At 59.4% G+C, this 12,968-nt stretch overlaps 2 protein-coding genes across 6 annotated transcripts; both read right to left on the minus strand.

Annotated features, from left to right (window-relative positions):
- Positions 1 to 438: 438 nt before the first annotated feature.
- On the minus strand, positions 439 to 5,061 carry ELMO3 (engulfment and cell motility 3). Of its 2 annotated transcripts, none has more exons than XM_061174533.1 (20): positions 4,771 to 5,061; positions 4,584 to 4,624; positions 4,413 to 4,485; positions 4,166 to 4,216; positions 3,784 to 3,953; positions 3,600 to 3,699; positions 3,346 to 3,497; positions 3,186 to 3,264; positions 3,006 to 3,056; positions 2,798 to 2,920; positions 2,577 to 2,708; positions 2,373 to 2,474; positions 2,160 to 2,268; positions 1,915 to 2,051; positions 1,651 to 1,814; positions 1,419 to 1,531; positions 1,219 to 1,323; positions 1,032 to 1,114; positions 864 to 950; positions 439 to 776 (listed from the first exon to the last, which is right to left on the minus strand). In XM_061174533.1, exons 1-20 carry the CDS (start codon positions 4,846 to 4,848, stop codon positions 564 to 566), a joined length of 2,163 nt encoding a protein of 720 aa, XP_061030516.1. In that variant the 5' UTR covers positions 4,849 to 5,061; the 3' UTR covers positions 439 to 563. The 2 variants fall into 2 exon arrangements, with proteins under 2 accessions (XP_061030516.1, XP_061030517.1); XM_061174534.1 differs by having other exon boundaries at positions 667 to 760.
- Positions 5,062 to 5,266: 205 nt separating this feature from the next.
- On the minus strand, positions 5,267 to 12,754 carry E2F4 (E2F transcription factor 4). 4 transcript variants are annotated; one of them, XM_061173393.1, is made up of 11 exons: positions 11,635 to 12,741; positions 11,113 to 11,222; positions 10,810 to 10,971; positions 10,440 to 10,483; positions 9,670 to 9,731; positions 9,148 to 9,445; positions 8,457 to 8,654; positions 8,311 to 8,358; positions 6,555 to 6,602; positions 6,297 to 6,341; positions 5,267 to 6,193 (listed from the first exon to the last, which is right to left on the minus strand). In XM_061173393.1, exons 1-11 carry the CDS (start codon positions 11,866 to 11,868, stop codon positions 6,078 to 6,080), a joined length of 1,365 nt encoding a protein of 454 aa, XP_061029376.1. In that variant the 5' UTR covers positions 11,869 to 12,741; the 3' UTR covers positions 5,267 to 6,077. The 4 variants fall into 4 exon arrangements, with proteins under 4 accessions (XP_061029376.1, XP_061029378.1, XP_061029377.1 ...); XM_061173395.1 differs by lacking the exon at positions 8,311 to 8,358 and having other exon boundaries at positions 11,635 to 12,739; XM_061173396.1 differs by lacking the exons at positions 5,267 to 6,193; positions 6,297 to 6,341; positions 6,555 to 6,602 and adding an exon at positions 7,697 to 8,050 and having other exon boundaries at positions 11,635 to 12,754.
- Between the last annotated feature and the right edge of the window lie 214 nt (positions 12,755 to 12,968).

Consider the following 12,968-nt stretch of genomic DNA (forward strand, 5'->3'; position numbering starts at 1 on the left):
CCACAAATGACGCAGGGGAAGGGCCAAGCAGGGTTGAGGACTGAGCTCAGACTGTCGAGAGCCTTCTGGAAACATGGCTCCCAGACTAGGCCCCTGTTAATGGCGCCCAGAAAGGCATCCACTTGGGGAAATGCCTCCTGCCCTAACACCTCTCCCTCAGCTGGCTGGCAGCCCCAGACCTCTCTCAGCTGGTGCCCCCAGACTACAGGCCATCCTTCTTTGCAGGCCTAGCACTGAGGGAGGCTGAGGACTCATGTTGGAGAAGGGTAACAGGGCCAGCCGGTCCCCACCGTCCTTCACAACACCAGCCCCTCAACTGTAGCTGCCCAGGTTTGTGGCCCCAAGCTGTGGCCCTGGCCTGACGCCCTCATCTCATCTGCCAGCTAAGCTTGAAGGCAGGCTTAGCCTGCAGGGTTCAGAGCTGGCTCAACACATGTCTAAGAGCCAAGCAGACTTTATTTCTGCTGCAGCCTCTGCTGGTCAGGGTGCCTGTGCTTCTCCCCACCTCCACCCTTTGTGGCCACCACAGTGGCAGCAGCTGTGGCCCTTGGCCAACCTCACTGTCAAGGTTCAGCAATGCTGCAGTCGTAGCAGAAGTTGAAGTTGGTGGGGGGCGGGGGGACGGGGGGTGGCTGCTCAGGGATGGGCACATTCTCCAGCTCCAGCAACCGCAGCTTGGTTTCCATGGTCAGCAGCTGCTCCAGGTCCAGCCGTGTCTGCTCACTGCCCATGGGACTGCCCAGCAGGGCGCTCAGCCCATCTGTCCACAGGTGGAACTGGGGATGGGGCCATCTCCATGAGGGCCTTCCCTTCTCCTCCCCTGCCCGTCTGCCCAACTCTGCTCAGCCTGCCCAGACACTCACCTCCCGTTTGGATGGGGCAATGAAGTTGAGGTATGCCTCCTCCTCCCCGTGGTCATAGCTGACTGAGAAAGCTAACTCACAGACATCCTGGGGAAGCAAGGGAGCCAGGAGCACTAAGCAGGGGGCAGGGGCGGGCGGGAAGGAGCCCCTGGTCCCCACTGCACTCACCTTGTTCTGCTTTCCCGAGCCCTTCTCCCGGACGTGGGGGCAGTCCTTGCCTGTCAGCAGTGCCCTGATGTCGGCCACAGGGACTGCAGGAAGAAGGTAGGGCTGACCACTGGGACCCCAGGCGGTCCCGGGGTGGGGCGGCGGTCTGGGAAGAGCAGGTGTCTGACCCCCACCCTGCCCTCCTTACGCTGCTCAGGCAGGCTCTCGGGGGCGGGCGGGCCGACGCCCTCCTCCACATCCCCATACTGCAGCACCTTGTGGTTGGGGGACAGGCAGCAGAACCACAGCTTGTCTGTGGGCAGAAAGGGGAAGAGGGAAGGAGTGATGAGAGGGACACACCCTGACCCCAGCCCAGCCGCTTTCCAGCCCCACTGCCCACGCAATGACCCTGGCGCCGTCGGCTGCTGATCTTGCGGAAGAGTGTCCCCTCACAGAGGCGGAGCAAACGCTGCTGGCGGATCAGGCCCATGAGCTCTGGCTTCAGCTTCTCCCGCAGCTCCCTGGGGGAGGGGGGGAGGGGGCTCGCTGAACAGGACGATGACGACCTGGGCCTGAGCGAGGCCCAGGGGGCAGCAGGGAAGGTGGGGGCTAGGACTGGGACCCATCCCCACCAACTCACAGAATGGGAGGGGCCAGTGTGCCTTCTTGATGCAGCCGCTCTGTCTGCCGCAGGCGCAGGACCTCCCCGTAGGTGAGTGCGTTTACCTTGGTTCGGAAGAGCTCCAGGGAGCTGGGCTTCAGGGCCAGCGTGCGGGCCAGCTGCTCCCGTACCACTTGCATGACCTGGGGCCACCCCGAGCTTAGCTCAGGGCCTGAGTTCTGGGCCCCGACCCAGAACAACCCCCTGCCCTGGCCCAGGTTTCCCTGTTCCCGCCCTACGCACCTTGTCAAAGTCTTCCTGAGTGGCCCGCATCTCCTTCCAGGTCTTATTCAGCAGCTGAATGCTCACACAGAAGAGCTCATGGAAGCTCTGGTCTTGGCCAAAGAACATGGGCGAAAAGTCCTGGGCAGTTTCGGAGCCTGGAGCGGGGGGGCAGGAGGGGCTCAGGGAGAAAGTGTGTGCAGCCCCTGGCCCTCTCTGCCCTTCCGTCCCCCGTTCCTGGACACGCTGTGCCCAGTACCACTCACAGGGCTCCCCGACATGGAGCAGTTCACACAGCAGCACAGTCAGCTGGATGCTGCTCCGGGCAAAGGGACACTCGTGCTTGTCCTCACGGCTGCTGTTCTCCAACACAAACTGGGATGGTGGGGGCACAGGACGGGGTGGGGAGTCACGACTAAGGCTGTGGAGACCCCGCCTAGGTGGCATCCTGCCGTATCCCACCCCACCCTGTCACTGACCCGGCTGTAGGCGCTGGGCGCGTGTCTGGAGAAGTAGAGCATGTTGTCCAGGGCCAGCAGGCCAGGGGGCACGCGCTCCAGGTCCTGCGCAGGGTTGCTGTTCTGGGGGAAGGGGGAGAGACAGCTGAGGAAGGGCCCAGCCGTCTGGAACAACAGCAGCCCCGGGTTGAGGCAGGGGCAGGGAGCTGGATAGGGGTCACTCACAGAGAAGCCCAGTTTGCGGAACTCGCGGGCACAGAGGGAACGGCGACGGTCAGCACTCAGCCCAGGGCCCAGGGACTCCCCCTCCGGCTCAAAGGCAGCCTGACGCAGGGCCTGCAGCTGCTCCCGCTGCTCCTGGGGTCATTGTTGGAGTGGTGTTAAGACTGAAGATTCAAGGCCAAGCTCCAGCCATCCCCAGCCTCGTGTGCCCCAGAGGCACCTACCTGGCTGTAGGGGTCCAGTGGCGTCCGCATGCGCGGCTCCAGCAGCCCCAGCGTAAGGGCCTGCAGTACGTACAAGTGGTGAGCCATCTCGTCGCCCAGTGGCGCTGCACTATGGATGATGTTCTGGAGAACAGCCAGTTCATGGGTGTGAGAGTGGGCTCACGAGGAGAGGAGCGGGGAAGGGTCTGCCTGGCCTGGTCCTTCCTACCTTGTAGATGAACTGGCGAAGGTTTCTCTGCCACAGGTAGTCAAGCATGTGCTGAGGTGGGTGGGAAGGGGACTCAGGTGATTTAGCCCCGCCATGAGCACCCATCCTGCAGGCCCACTGTGGAGCACAGTGCCCACCAGCTCCTCCCCCCACCAATCCAGCCACTGGTTGGACACCCACCTTACGTTCAGCAGCGCTGGCCCCCTGCAGCAAAGCTGTCAGCAGTGCCATGGCCTTGGTTTGCAGCTGCTGGTTCATCCTGAGACAAGAAGAGGGCTCAGCCAGCCATCCAGGGTCCAGCCCCGCTCCACTCATCTGTACCCCACCTCCAGACACTTACACCTGTAGGTGCACCAGCAGCCTATCCAGTGGCACCTCGCTCTTGACCAGCTGGCCCAGGGCAGGGCTGCTCAAGGTCACACTCTCCAGCAACCCCAGGGCCAGGGGCTGCACAGATGCATCCATGAGGTTCATGTTCACATAGCACACCACCTTTAGAGGAGCAGGAGTTGTCACCACCTCAGCACCATGGAAGGCCAGACCCTGACACCATTCCACTGCCCCCACCTGTTACCCCTAGAAAAGCCCACCCACCTTCCTAACAAAGGGGATGCTGAGCGTCTCCCAGGACACCACGCCATGCTCCATGAGCTCCAAGAAGGCCCTCAGTGCGAGGGCCAGCACCTCTCCTAGGCTGGGGAGACATGTGGGGCTGAGAGGGCCAGACCAGGACGCCCAGCCCCACCATGTCCACCACCCACCACAGCCCTGTGCTCACTCGTCCCCATCCTCAATGATGGAGCCTAGTCTCTGAAGCCCATCACGGCTGATGACTTCCCGGGTGAAGGTCATGTCTGGGGCCAGCAGGACGAGGTGCCGAAGGGCTTCCCGGCGCCCTTCACAACTCTCGCTCTGCAGCCCACGCAACAACCGCTCAGCCTCAAGGTCCTGCCAGGGGTGGGAGCAAGAACAGAGGTGAGGAGGTAAGGAGCGGGAACTGGGGATGTGGGGACTTGGGTGTCCACTAGGTGGGGCACTACTGGGCTGGAGCTGGGGCTAGGGCTGGGGCCTCCAGACCTAGGGCCCAGGTGCCAGTGGCGGACAGAGAAGAGGCATAGCAGAGGGGCACAGAATGAGGGCAGGGTCAGGAGGGGCATTACTGGGGCAGTACTGAGGCACAGGATGCTGCCATTCTTGATCTCCGTGCGGTTCTGGAAAAGATGGCAGAAAATGGAGAGAAGTCAAGAAGGGCTCTGAGGATTGGTTAATTGGGGTTGTCAATAAGGGAGTATTTGGGAGTCAGTAAAAGAAAGATCATGTTCCAGAGAGTGGGACGATGACTCTGAGTCAGAGCCAGGTGGGTTAAAGGGGTCACAGAGTGGAATGTGGGGCGGAGAGGGGACTCACGTTCTCAGTGATGTATCTCCTGTGCCCATCAGCAAACTGTAGGGCATAGCGCTCAGAGTGAGGCAAGCTCCACCTGCGGGCAGCAGAGGCTCAGCGAGGCGGGTAGGGGGCGCCCTCTCCCTCCTGCCCTCCCACCAGCCACCCCGCTTGCCCCAGCAGACCCGCACTCACGCGTCGCACACCTCCTTCAGCACAGCGGCCAGGGGTTTCGCCTACAAGTGGAACAGTCACTCACCGGATGGGAGTGGGAGTTGGGGAGGAGCCTGGGGGAGGGGGGGGGGTTGTGGGCTATTCGAGGGGAAAGGGGCGACCCGGAGGTAGGTGGTGGGGTGGACGGAGGCCAGACAGTCCGGGTGACCTGGTCCAGCTGGATGAGCTGCGGGATGGCGTCGCGCATCTGGACGGCGATCTTCACTACATTCCGCGGGGGCGCCATAGTCTACCCGAGGTGGGGGCCTCTGTACTTTCCAGATGTGCAACTTCCCGCCAAGGGCACACCTGGTCTGAGGCCCCTGAGGACGAAGGTGTTCCTCTGCCCGAGACTTGGCTCCCGTGGCCCGCACTCACAGCCCAGGCAGGCTCCCACTCCCGACAAGGCGCCGCGGCCTTCCCAAGGGAGCCAGAGCCGAGGCTAGTTCCGGGTTGGAGTCCCAGGGGTAGGAGGGTAGGAGGGCGCCTGCCCCGCCCCGCCCCGCAGAGGCGGCCCCGCCCCCGCCCCAAGGTGCGGCAGGTGGGGGTGGGGAGGGCGGGCTGTCAGCACCGCCACACCTTTTCCAGAAAGTTGACCCGCCCGTTCCCACCACCAATCCAGCACAGTCCCAGGGAGGGTCCCTGAAAGAACCAGATCAAAGACAGCCTTAGGCATGGTCTTTATTCACTTGGACACTGTACAAATATTACAATTTCCTTTTGTTGCAAAAAGTATAAAAATAATCTTTATATAGGAATCCATTCGTTACTGCAAATCTTTCTAAATCTCTGCAAATGGCTCTAAATGAGGATAAATGAATAAACAAGAGGGGGACTGCGGGGCACAGGGAGGCCGGGCCAATCCTCAGGGACTCTCCCGCCCAGATTCCTAGCTAGAGATCTCCATTACTCCTGTTAGCAACCTGCCTGCCCCAACAGGTTCTCAGGGCGAAGGGTCCAGCAGAAAGGGGGCACACGAGCAGTACAGAAGGAGCTGTGTGATCCGCGTGGGGAGAAGTGAAGGAGGCTAGGCTAGGTGCTGGCAAGTGCCCAGCCCCACTCCATGCTTCCTCCTGCAGGGGGAGAGGCTGGCAGGTACAGGGCAGTGGGGCTGGACGCGCTGCCCTAGGAGGGTGACGGAGGGTCCTTGGATCTGTGCCACTGGGTGGCAGCTGAAACTGAACTCTGGGAGGGCCGGGGGAGGCTACCAGGTAGGGGAAGGCCCCCAAAAAGGAGTGGCAAACACTTTGGCTCCACAGTGGAGAGGGCTAAGCCCCTTTTCCCTGCTCTCCCAGCACAGAACAGGTGTTGGTGCAGGAGTGGGACTTGTGGCCAGAACTGTGCAGTGAGGGAAGGCTGGGGAAGCCAGGAGTCTACGGCTCTCAAGCTGTGCAGGGGTGGGGTGGGGGGAGGTCCCCAGGCAGCCCCCAGGTTAGACAGTCTGTGTCCCAGCCACAAAGGGCATGCCCCTGTCAGTCAGAGGTTGAGAACAGGCACATCGAAGAGGTCACAGACACCTTCACTCTCATCCAGGTTGTAGATGTAATCGTGGTCTCCAGGGGGTGGAGAAAGGCGGAGGAGGGGTGCAAACACTGCAGAGAGCAACAGGCTGAGGCCGCAGGGCCAAGACCCCACCCAGCAGCCACCCAAACCCTGCCCACACACACTCACCCCCCACCTGCCTGGGCCACCTACCTTCTGAGGACATCAGCTCCTCCAAGAGCTCTGAGCTCATGCACTCTGGGGATGGAGGGAGAGCTCAGTTACATTCTGGCTCCCGCCTCTCCACCCACCAAAGCTCATGAAGGGGACCACCCAGCCACCCATCAGAAACTTTACCCTTTGCCCAGGTACCGGGCACAACCATAAGGTCCTCAGAAGGGCAAGAAAACGGCCCTAACACCCAATGAGCTGTGCCCCTCACCCCAGCCCCAGGGAAGAACACAGCCCTACCTCGAGTGGGATCAAAGATTTCTGACAGCTCTTTGGGGAGCTCCAGAACTGAAAGATAAGAAAGCCATGCTCAAGGGCACAGAGGTCCAGCCTGGTCCCACTCTAGCCCCCACTTCCCCAGATCCTATATCACCCACCCAGGGGCTCCATACAGCTGAGATGTCGGCCCTGCACCAGACCAAGCCGGCACTGTCTGCAAGTCTCCCCTACCAGACCTGAATTCCTCGGTGCCAAAGGACCACTGTAGGTAATCGGTACAGCCCTTCTAACTCAGTGGTTCGGCAGAAGGGCAGCACACCCTCTCCATTTCTGGGCTCAGAGTACATACCCTGTCTGATGGAGGATACTCTGTCTGATGCAGAATGCCCTGTCTGACACAGGATGTCCTGTCCATCCCTGCCCTTGCTGGTGCCAGGCTCAGAGACCACAGCCCAGGCCAGGTCACCTGGCAGAGGAGGAGGCACTCCTAAATAGGGGATAGTGCTACAGGGTGATGACACTGCTACAAAGGGCTAACCAGGAGGACACACATGGGAAACAGAGGAAAGGAGTGCTGGAGCTAGATCACGAGGGATTTCATATGCCAGCTTTAGGGGCTCTGGTTTTATCCAGCAGACCTTAGGGAGCTGTTAAAGGTACTTTTGTAAACAGAAAAATGCCAGTCAGGCTGTGTTTCAGACAGGTTCTTGTCAGTCGGGGTAAAGAAGATGCTGAAGAACTTAGGATAGAGGTGGCTGGCAGTGATCCTGAGTGTTAGGATACATGAGGCCATCCATGGGGGATGTCTGCAAGAGGACTCACTTAGCTGATGTGGGGTGGGGAGCAGAAGGAGGGAGGAGGAGATAGAGCTGGAGTTGACACCCAGGTGTCAGGCCTGGGTGACTAGGGCCAGTGGTCGGGTATGCACAGAGGTAGAAATCCAAGTTTCAGTTGAGGACACATGGGAATGAAGTGCCCACTGGATGTGCAGAGGAAGGCACGTGGACACAAGAGGTAAAGTTCAGGCAAAAGGCCTAGGCAAGATGGAGGCTGGGATTCATCTACCCAGAACTGGGGCCCTCCACAGGTGTGAAATGCGCCAGAGATCTGGGAAGCCAGATTTAAAGGAATGCCAGGGAGAGGTCAGAAGAAGCAGCCAATTAAGGGAGAAGAGCCAAGAGCTGACATCATTAATGCCAAAGGAGAAAAAAGAACATCAACACAGAGTAAGAGAACACCAGAGCAGATCAGCCTAGAAACCTGCTGGAGCTGGCTGTCAGAGCTGGGCAACGTATCAAGAGTAGCACTGGTGTAGCATGGGGTGGGGGTTTGGGGTCCTGACTGCTGCAACCTGAAGGCTGACTAGGGGACCAGGATATGGAGTAGAATGGAGATGACTTTTACAAGGAGTCCAAACACAGAGGATATAGGGAAGAAGAGAGAGAGAGACACAGGCGATGAGGTGTCATTTAACGAGGAGAGACTTAGCAGTGCTTGAGGGCCGAGGAGAATGAGTCCTGGAAAAAGCAAACACTCAAGTCACGAGATGGAGAGGAGACACCAGGCAGATGACACCACCTCTCCTAAGAACATACTGCCCACCTTTGGAGCCTGAGGGCCATACCACAGCCCGTTCCCCAGGAGAGCGCTCACAACTTCCTGAGACCAGGCTCCAAGGGGTGGCAGGCAGGGCTTGAGGGAGGGCCAGGGAGTTCTGTGTCAGCCCAGGAAGGGGGCAAAGGGGCACCAGCACCAAGCCAGAGGCCAGGCTCCTCACCTTGGCTGGCAGAGCTCTGGTTGATGGCAGGGGGCTGGCCAGCTTTGGCTGAGGAGATAGGAGAGTTAGGTTCCAAGCCCAGTTCTGTTTCTGACCTGGGACTCTGAGGCTGGGTTCTCACTGCTGCCAAGGGGACAAGTACTCACCACCTGTGGGGTCTGCCTTGATGGGCTCAAAGGAGGTAGAAGGGTTGGGTCCGGATGAACTGCTATTGCTGCTGCTGCTGCTGCTGCTGTCCAACAGGGCAGAGGACTGCAGCGGCCGGGTGTCCAGTGCTGTCAGGCCCAGCGGGAGGGAGCTGAGCTCACCACCGTCCTTGTTATCGGTTCCAGGGCCAGCACTCACTGCAACCACATCCCCCAAACCCAGTCACTTGGGGACAGGAAGCAGGGTATTGAAGCTGGCCGTGCTAGAAGCCACAGCCAGGATGATTAGCGCCCTGGTTCCTAGGCCCAAGGAAAGTTAGGCACTGCCCATCACTCCCAAAAAGGTAACGTGAAAATTAGTCACTGAAGGAGACAAGAGCATGAAGCCTGCAGGAGGGAGACTCACGGACATGGCCGCTGTGACCACACTTCAAGAGGGGCTGCCAGGGCAAGTGTGACACTGGCGGATCTGGGGGAAAACTGCCACCACTAATGCCCCTTCACACAGTCAGAACTTCCCTGTTAACAAGGGCCGTTCGCTGCACTAGCAAGGAGAGGCCTGCGGGATGGGGGAGCAGGAGAAAGATCCCCACAGGGTCCCTTCCACTCTGAGTACGGCATTCCATCACACAGAGGTATTGCCTCTCGGGCCCCAGAATCACCCCATCACCACATGGCCATTGTGCCTCACCTGTGAGCTCAGCGGCTGGACCGGCCACCCCCTGGGCTTCGGTGCTGCCGGGAACAGGGTTGGGGGTGGTCACCTGGGGACTGCTTGGGCGTGAGGCATCCTGGGGCGGGGCCAGAGCAGGCTTGGGCAGAGGCGGAGAAGTAGAGACAGCAGGTGGGCTCTGGAGCAGATCTGCAGGTGGCGGCACAGGCACCGCCACAGGTGGTGAGCTCCATGCCTCCTTGTTCACCAGCAGCACCTCGATGGGGCCACTTACGCTCTTCAGGTGAATCTGGTACTTCTTCTGCCCATTGAGGCCCTACCGGTGAGGATGCGGGGTGGAGGACAGGTGGAATTGGAAGCAGGCTCGGCTCCTGCCTGACCCTGGGCAAGGGCCAGTGTCCTCTCCCACCCTAGGCTGCCCGTTCTCCTAGATAACCTCAAACCCCAGGCCTCCCCCTACCTGCCCCACCCGGGACTTATCGGGCTCCACAGCCAGCACCCGCCCTCAACCAACCCCGCACGGCTGGGCTGAGCACCCACCTCTGGGATGGGCACCTCCAGGCTGGTGCCCGACGGGGCCCGGATGGCAAGGAGGGTGTCTCCTAGGATGACAAGGAGGATGGATCAAGGCCCACGGGCTCAATCTGAACTGAGAATGGGGTGCCTATCCCTTAGAGTAAGGAAGGAGATCATGGTCTCTGAGGGGCTGGACAGTAGGCTGGGACAGAGAACTAAAACTTTTCTCCTCCTAAGAGCCCAGGTGTCAGTAACCAGAAAATCTGGGTTCAGACACATGGAGCAAAAGATTGCTGGCCACGGGCATCTCACTTGATTGATGGGGCTGCTCCCCAAGCGTAGATGTTCTAGCCAAGGCCAACATCCCTTCCCCAGAACCAGGCTGGGAGATGCAAGATGAACAAGAAACAGTTCCTGTACCTACAAGGCAACTAAACTAACTGTAGGTTGGAAGTGGGCACCATTGCCCCCTGCACACAAGCATACATGAACATGCAAATACACATTCTCCCTTGTATGCTTCTGTCACACGTAAGAAGCCAAACCTAGGGGACGATGCAGGTAGGGGTTGACCCAGGGACCCAGCCCAGGATTCTTGCACCCTCTCAGTACGGTTAGCCTCCATAGGGTCCCAGTGACCCTCAAACCCAGGACTTACCCTGTCTGGTTCTTCTTTGGGCAGGCCCCAGGAACCCTCTTAAGAGACAGAAATCTCTTGGGCACTGAGTCCACTGCTCAGGGCTGTGGCTCAACCCATCCCCACCCCCATCTCCCCCTACCCAGGCTCTGCTCACCAGCAAAGCATCTGCAGATGTCCTCATGAGTCACGTAGGCCAAGGTGTGGGGGTTAAGGAGAACGGCCGATGCCCTGCCCGTGGCGACAGATGGCTGACCACAGAGAAGACCCAGCTCTCCAGCAGAGGTCTGACATATATGCTCTCAAAAAAAGTCCTGAGGCCTGGGGTCTACATGGGGAGGGATCACAGTCCCAGACTGGTGGGCGAGAGGCTCTGAGGAGGGAGCCTGAGGCTGGAACCTCCTGGAACCAGGAGCTGCAGGACCACCCTCCCAAGAGGGATAAGGACTAGGGGACCACAATCAAACCCAGCTGGACTAGAGGGCCCCTCGCCCACTCCCCTGGAGCAGGGACTGCCAGGAGGATATCAGCTGTTCTGCACGTCTTCTGTGACGTTCCGGATGCTCTGCTGCACCCACACCTTGTGCTGGTCTAGTTCTTGCTCTCGCTGCTGCAGCTCCTCGATCTCTGCCTTGAGCTCAATCAGCTTGTCCGCGATCTCCCGGGTATTGCAGCCAGGCCCCACGCCCCTGAGCCCGGGGAGTGGAGCTGAGAGGGGCTGCCAGGAACTCTGGGTCCCACGGCCCCCACTCTCTCTTGCACCCTCCACCCCACACCCCTGACGCTTCTGGGTAGGAGATCCCGTTGCCCTCCTTGGTGCCCCCACTCACTTCCACTGGATGCTATTCTTGGATTTTTTCTCGATCAGCCCGATACCTTCCAGCACGTTAGTAATGTCATAAATCCGCCGCTTCTGGCGAACAGCTAGGGTGTCAGCTGCCTGGCAGGCAGAAGAGAGTGGGGAATGCTCAGCCCCACTCTCAGGTGAGACTTGGTCTGGAGTAGTCTGAAAAGGGGGTGGCCTTGATTCCAACCCTCCTCCCAGGCACTACAGCAGCTCGGGACTGTGGGGCGGGAAGAGGCCTGGCGCAGCCTGAGCTGATGTTCTGATGCTCTTCTCCCCACACCTGCCGGGGAGGGCCACGAGGACCAACACCTGCAGCCCCAAGCCTGGCACATAGCACCCAATGGCCTCGGCCGAATGAATGAAACAGCTCCCGGCCTCCCTCCTGTGAGAAAGCACATGGATGGCGGCCTGCTCTGAAGGCTCAGCTGGGCCGCCCCGGGGGTTCCCGCTACCGGCCCAGGCCTGGCCCACCATCCCCCCTGTCGCCCCTTAGCCCGGGCCTCACCAGCTTGAGGTCAAGCACGCCGTCCTTTGCCTCCTGCAGAAGCGACACGAACTTGGTAGTGAGAAGTCCCAAACTCTTCTCGTGCCGGCTTGGTGTGCCCGGGGGCGGCGGCGCCTGTGGCCCGGCCTCCGCCATAGCGCCCTCCCGCCACCTCCCCTCAGCCAGGCCAGGCCAGGCCGGCGCCGCCGCCACTTCCGCTTCCGTTCCTGGCCTCCAGGCCGCCGGCGCCAGCATCGCTGGTTCCGCTTCCGCTCCGCGCCCTCCCAGGGAATCCAGCACAATTCATCTCTGCGAACACGGCCGAAAAACTTCGGGGACCATCAACAATTGTCCAACCGCCGAAGAGGACGAAAATAACCCCAGGATCCCCGGAGACCAGCGTTGTTGAGGAAGGACGTGGAGGAAGTCTTTGGGCAGCTCCGGCAGCAGGGAAGGAGGAGCCACTGGAAACTTACGGGCTGGCCAACCTGCCCCAACTCCACTAACTCTACCCCAACCCTCATCTCAGGAGAGGAGACTGTGCTGCCCGATGAACCCAATGTGTTTCCCCAAACCTGCTCCTAAAGGCTGCCCCACTGTCTTGGGATCACCCATCCTATTCCTGTCCTTCACTTCCTGCCAAACAGCAAGCACTAACTACATCTAGCTTGTCCACTTGTCTCCATCCCCACTCTCTTTCCCTGATCCCAGCCTCATCTTTCTCTTGTCTCCACACTGCAGTACTCAGAGGCCATGGGATTATAACCACTTTTCACCCAGTGCAAACATGTTTACCTATGTGTAAGTATATGTAAAGCGCTTAGAGCTGTTCCTGGCATGTGGGAGGACTGTGTGTTTGCTAGTATCATTTTGTTATTTTTAACATTGTCATTATTTATGATTGTTCACTTTAGGTCAAGTTTTTTGGGAAACAGGGATGTGCCTGCAAGAATTTTACTGAGAAGCCACACTTGTAAGGGAGTAAGACAGGCAGAGAGGAGAATTAAACTGCGATGCAGTTAAAATAGAGGCCTCAGAGACTTCCCTGGCCGTCCAGTGGTTAAGACTTCGCCTTCCAATGCAGGGGGTGTGGGTTTGATCCCTGGTCAGGGAGCTAAGATCCCACATGCCTCACGGCCAAAATACCAAAATGTAAAACAGAAGCAATATTGTAACAAATTCAATAGAGACTTTAAAAATGGTCCACATCAAAAAAATCTTTAGGGCTTCCCTGGTGGCACAGTGGTTAAGAATCTGCCTGCCAATGCAGGGGACACAGGTCCGAGCCCTGACCCGGGAAGATCCCACATGTCCCGGAGCAACTAAGCCCGTGCGTCACAACTACTGAGCCTGCG

This window comes from Eubalaena glacialis, chromosome 18, assembly GCF_028564815.1.
Source record: "Eubalaena glacialis isolate mEubGla1 chromosome 18, mEubGla1.1.hap2.+ XY, whole genome shotgun sequence".
Lineage (NCBI taxonomy): Eukaryota > Metazoa > Chordata > Mammalia > Artiodactyla > Balaenidae > Eubalaena > Eubalaena glacialis.

Excerpts from the sequence above, each read along its gene's own strand:
- ELMO3 (XM_061174533.1), bottom strand. The coding sequence starts at position 4,848 with ATGGCGCCCCCGCGGAATGTAGTGAAGATCGCCGTCCAGATGCGCGAC. Across the intron at positions 3,057-3,185 it reads CCAGCGCTGCTGAACGTAAG|CACATGCTTGACTACCTGTG; the intron begins GTGGGTGTCCAA and ends CACCCACCTCAG. Across the intron at positions 2,269-2,372 it reads CGCCCAGCGCCTACAGCCGG|TTTGTGTTGGAGAACAGCAG; the intron begins GTCAGTGACAGG and ends CCACCATCCCAG.
- E2F4 (XM_061173393.1), bottom strand. The coding sequence starts at position 11,868 with ATGCTGGCGCCGGCGGCCTGGAGGCCAGGAACGGAAGCGGAAGTGGCG. Across the intron at positions 9,732-10,439 it reads CATCTGCAGATGCTTTGCTG|GAGACACCCTCCTTGCCATC; the intron begins GTGAGCAGAGCC and ends TTGTCATCCTAG. Across the intron at positions 6,603-8,310 it reads CCAGAGCTCTGCCAGCCAAG|TTCTGGAGCTCCCCAAAGAG; the intron begins GTGAGGAGCCTG and ends CTTATCTTTCAG.